General features: G+C 40.6%; 1 protein-coding gene across 1 annotated transcript; it reads right to left on the bottom strand.

The window, feature by feature from the left end:
- Positions 1-250: 250 nt before the first annotated feature.
- LOC107180555 (60S ribosomal protein L36a-like) lies at positions 251-571 on the bottom strand. Its single transcript, XM_015542105.1, has one exon. The coding sequence runs from the start codon at positions 569-571 to the stop codon at positions 251-253; it is 321 nt and encodes a 106-aa protein (XP_015397591.1).
- Positions 572-5,454: the final 4,883 nt, after the last annotated feature.

Genomic DNA, 5,454 nt, shown 5'->3' with positions numbered 1-5,454 from the left:
TTCTAATGTGCTTCATCAAACTCAAGATGTTAAATAGATTGGTAGTTTTTGCTGAGTTTTCCCCATAATTATGTAAATGAATATAATGAATTTTAATGCCAACATTGTTTTCAAGGAGATTAAATTTCCTTTTTTTATTCAAATTTTATAAAATTGGGAAGTGCTGTTTTAATAAAGAGTATTTTTTTTATTTTGGTTTGAACATAACCTCAAGATCTTATTGTCTTCATAATAAAGTGAAATATGAAGCTTAGAAATGGATCATGTGGCCCTTTCTTTTCTTATGTCCTCTCAATTCCAAATGCTTGCATCTTTTAATAGCCAGCATTTTCATACATCTGTAGTTGGGTTCAATACAGTCAATCCTCAGCATAACCCTCTTTGTTGTTTTTGTTTTTTTCCAGAAAATCGGCTTAATCTGCTCACTGTAGCCATTCTGCTTCCTGTCATAATGCTGCTTTCTCTGGGCATACAGAGAATCATTGCCCTTCTTGTATTGTGTCACTTTGTGTTGTTGGTACTTGCCACACTTCTTACAGAGAGTCCAGCAGGTTTTAGGAATGTTCACCATGTTTTGAGAGCACTATCAGCATGGAAAAGCAAGAATGAATATTTTGAATGAACCCATTATAATCACCCAAAACTCCAGAAAAGCAAATGTATTTGAATGAAAAATAGAGTTACTTTTTAAGAGTCTAGAATTATAAACCCAGCAGATATCTCATGTATATGTGAGGATGTGCTTGATTTCATAAAGAAATTGCCAGATCAAATAACTTATTAAGATGCTATAAATTAATCTGAAATATAAAAGCAGTTATCATAGACATAAATCTTAAAAATATTGACTACAGGGGCACCTGGGTTACTCAGTCAGTTAAGCGTCAAACTTAGGCTCAGGTCATGATCTCAGTTTGTGATTTCGAGCCCCCTGTCGGGCTCTGTGCTGACAGCTCAGAGCCTGGAGCTTGCTTTGCATTCTGTGTCTCCCTCTCTCTCTATCCCTCCACTCCTTGCACTCTGTGTCACTCTCTCAAAAATAAATAAACATTAAAAAAAATACACTGACCACAAAGCTGTCACTCATGACCGTACCAAGAGAATGAAAGACATTTAGGCTACAAAGACACACTCAAAATGCGTATGACCCAGAGTGGTTTGGCTTTGAAGCAGGTTGGACTTACAGAGCTACACAGAGAGAAAGGGGGACATAATGAGCCAGGCTGGATTTGGGTTTGCATACATGACCCAACAACAAAGAGCACTTAATGTCTACAACACAGTGCCTTAAAGATGGGGTGCCTGGGTGGCTCAGTTGGTTAAGTGTCCGACTTCAGCTCAGGTCATGTTCTTGTGGTTCGTGAGTTTAAGCCCCACACTGGGCTCTGTGCTGACAGCTCAGAGCCTGGAGCCTGCTTCGGATTCTGTGTCTTCCTGTCTCTCTGCCCCTCCCCTGCTTGTGCTCTGTCTCTCTCTTTCTCTCAAAAATAAATAAATGTTAAAAAAAAAATGAAAAAGAAACCATAGATTTGGAGCCCCTGGGTGGCCTAGTTGGTTGAGTGTTCGACTCTTGATTTCAACTCAGGTCATCATCTCACTGTTCATGGGATTGAGCCCCACATCGGGCTTCATACCGTCAGCACACAGCCTACTTGGGATTCTCTCTCTCCTCTTTCTGCAAGTCCCCCCCCCCAAATAAATAAATAAACAAACTTAAAGAAAAAAAAAAAAGAAACCATAGATTTGAACTGAGTTGACATTGAGTTCTTGGAACTGGCTCAAATTTTCAACCAGAAACAGAATCAAGTTAAAAGCTTGTTTTTCAAAAGGTAGACCCATTTGATATTGTGAAGCTGTGAAGCACAAGAATACATTGGGGACATGGCAGCATGAATGACCAGGAAAAGATCTCTCATTCCTGTAATTAAGAAGGTGATATGCTTTGCTTAGACCAGAGTTCCAGTCCACTAGGGGCTTGGGAATTGAGGCAATGGGTCCATCATGTAACCTGTTCAAATGAACTTTGTTAGTCCTGGTAAAAAAGGCTGTACATCATGGGCATATTGAGGCTAAGATTTTCCCAAGCATATGTGGCCTATGGTGGCTCACTTCGTTTTCACTCTTTATGCTGGTGGTGATAAGGTCCTTCACAAAGTCTTGCCTTGGACGCAACTAGATGGTGCTGTAAGTATTGACACATTTAGTTGGGTTAGACAAGGGCCAATCTTTCTTATTGGGGTAACCAGAACCATAATGAACCAGTTTTTATTTAATTATTAATTGAAAAAAATGCTTAGCAAGTGCTATAATATACTAGGTCCTGTGCTAGGATTTGGAGATACGGAGATGAATGGGACCTAGGGCTGGCTCTTGGTCTGGTGGGGAGACCCATATACCAGATTTCTGGAAGAATGTTGGTGTCTTTCAGTGACTGAAGGATTAAGGAAGAATAAGTTTTGGGGCGCCAGGGTGGCTTAGTCGTTTAAACGTCTGACTCATGATTTTGGCTTAGGTCATGATAAGGTGTTTTGAGTTCGAGCCTGTGTTGGGCTCTGGGCTGATAGTGCAGAGCCGGGTTGAGATTCATTCTCTACCCACCCCCCCTGCCTCCTGCCTCTCTGCCCCTCCCTTGCTTGTGCTCTCTCTCAAATAAACATTAAAAAAAAAAAAAGGAATAAGTTTTGAGGGTCAGTGAATTTCATTTGGAGCTACTGAGGTTTTAAAGCCTGTGGAGCATCCAAGTGGAGATAGCTGGTGGGCATTTGGAACTGTATCTGAATCTCAGGAGAGAAGTCCGAAGGGGAAGTCTAGCTTTGTGAGTCATCATTTTACATATGCTAATTGAAGTCACTGGCACTGATTAAGTCTCAGATTCTGTAGAGTAAGGAAGAGAAGGATTAGAGCTGAATATTTTGAAAATCCTTTCATTTCAGTGGTGACATCTGATGAATACTATTGTCTGAATACACATTGCTCTCACATTGAATTTACATTTGAAAAGCATGAGTAAACCTGCAAAACACATTCAAAGGGAAACTATCACAGCAAATACAGACACTGGACATTTTGAAAGTAAAATTTAAAATTCGGGCCAATAACAAAATGCAGAGTATCTTCAGAATCAAAGAGGAAGTTAGAACATTAACTATATTAAGGAAATAATATAGATAAAGTGGCCAGAGTTTCTGAACTCAAAGTAAGCCCTAATAACTTCAACTATTCTTATGGGAACTATGGGATATAATATTTGAAATCAGAACTGTCTGGAATTCATGGTTGAGATTAATATAGAAGACTCAAGTAACAAAAGGACAGTTCATACATAAAAACTGGACAAATTAAGAGGTTATCTGGGATCTGGATTTGTTGATAACTTTGAGATGGGTTGAATTGTTAAACAGATCCCAGTTATCTGTATTACGGTGTAACAAACTCCCTCAAAACTTAGTGGCTTAAGACAATAACAACTTCTTATTTATTTTTTTAAATTTATTTTGTTTAAGTTTATTTATTTCTTTTGACAGAGGGCTAGCGAATGCACATGAGCACAAAAGGGCAGAGACAGAGCCTGACGAGGGGCTTGAACTCATGAATTGTGAGATCATGACCCGAGCTGAGATCAAGAGTTGGATGCTTAACCGACTGAGCCTGCCGGGTGCCCCACAACTTCCTATTTCTGATGGATTTTGTGAGTGGGCTGGGCTCCACTAGGTAGTTCTTCTCCTAGATGTGGTGCTGGCTGCATTCAGCTGGGAGCTCAGCTGGGGTGAGAAGGTCTAACATGGTATCAAATACATGTCTGGCCTCAGCTGGAATGGTTGGGGGCTGGCCAGGCCTCTCTCTTCTTATTTAGTGATTTAGCTTGAGCTTTTTTAACCTGTCAGGTGATTCCCAAAAACACAAAAGCAGAAACTATAACTCTTCTTAAGGCCTTGAAGTTCTTGTAGTTCTTAGGAGTACTAGAATGTCACTTTTGTGTCATTCTGCTGACCCAAGTAAGTTATAAAACCGGTCCAGGGGAAAGTACGCTCCACCTCTTGATGGGAGGAGTGGTATGTGTGTTCAGGGATGGAGGGGATTTCTGGTGGTCATCTTTGGAAATGATCCACCACAAGAGTTGAGTTCCCTTTTCAACTTGGCTGCAAGTACTACAGTCTTCTGCAGGACACTCTACTTTGTCCTCACTTCTAGGTGAATACTAAGAGTTCCTGATGACATTGTAGTTCCTATAACTATCTAACATGTTTTGCTGAAAAAGTCCACTGAAGGGAAGTTCATAAAAACTTAGAGGGCCTTTTCTGAACAGACCTTTGCCACCAAGTTACCTAAGTTTCTCTCTTATTTCCTTCTTCTCAATGTTTGCCAGCTTTCTTTCAGCTAATTCCTAAAGTTAAGGAATTGTTATGTTGTGGAATTCTATGATAATATCTTTTCCACGTACATGGTAGAAGTGCTGGGAGGTGAGGAAGAAGACTATGTTGAGCGGGTTATTTCAGAGATGGCAGAGCAGGTGGCTTTGGGGACATGACCTGTATCATTCACTGTGTGTTCGAGGGTTGCAGTCACCACTGCCCTTCTTCATGTGTGAAGTAGGTATGTACTTCCATCAGGGATTTGGAGCTTGGCCATAAGCCTCAAGCAGATAAGGGAGGTTTGAAAAAGAATAAGGTTGGATTTGTGAACATTGGCATTTTTTCCTGGGTGCTGAAGAGTAGGCAGAGCTTGGTGACCACATAGCTTAGAGTCAGATGAAGAACTGGAAAGAGTGACTCTCAGGTGAAAGTATGACATTCACAGCTTTTGGTCTTTTCTTTCTTGCAACAGAGTTTTCAAAAAAAAGTGCAGGTTGAAAAGGGAAAGGAGAGAGAGAGAATGAGAATGAGAGGGAGACCGAAGTGTATTGGTATAGTGGTTTGTAGCACAGACTTTGTGATATTTAAGGAGGTGATGTGTGTGTTGGTTTGTGGAAAGGATAAATAGTCAAGGGGAAGGATAGTGGGACTGGACAGCATGGATGAGAGAGTGGCTTCTCAGGTAGGACAGGGAAAAGCTCCTGGGAATTTTGGGTTGCCTGAAAATTGGAGAGCAAAGAGGCTTTTAGTAAAAGTTGTAAGCTCCATGTAGTCGCATCCTTTTATGTAGAGATTGGGGTTCCTGGTTGGAAGATGCTTCTTGAACAGCAGAACCTCTCAGGCTCACTGCTTTGATGACCTTACCTATCTTAGGGAACTTTGGACCCCAAATCTTTATTTGGGAAATTTTGACTCATTTTGTGCTATTCTTATCTTCTTGTTTTATTTCTCCTAGTAGTTTCTAATGTAATTTTGGAAAATGTCAATCTGTCTCCACTGAGCCATGGAAATACAAAGAAAAAGATTTTCTGAGTTGTTGTTCAGCTAAAGAGAATGAAGGAGAAAAGTATGTTGGCCCGGGGCGTGGGGGTGGGGGAGTCCC

Source organism: Panthera tigris, chromosome X (genome assembly GCF_018350195.1).
Source record: "Panthera tigris isolate Pti1 chromosome X, P.tigris_Pti1_mat1.1, whole genome shotgun sequence".
Lineage (NCBI taxonomy): Eukaryota > Metazoa > Chordata > Mammalia > Carnivora > Felidae > Panthera > Panthera tigris.
Note: the sequence above shows the minus strand (reverse complement) of the source record. Positions and strands in the feature narration are given on the sequence as shown.

Excerpts from the sequence above, each read along its gene's own strand:
- LOC107180555 (XM_015542105.1), bottom strand. The coding sequence starts at position 571 with ATGGTGAACATTCCTAAAACCTGCTGGACTCTCTGTAAGAAGTGTGGC.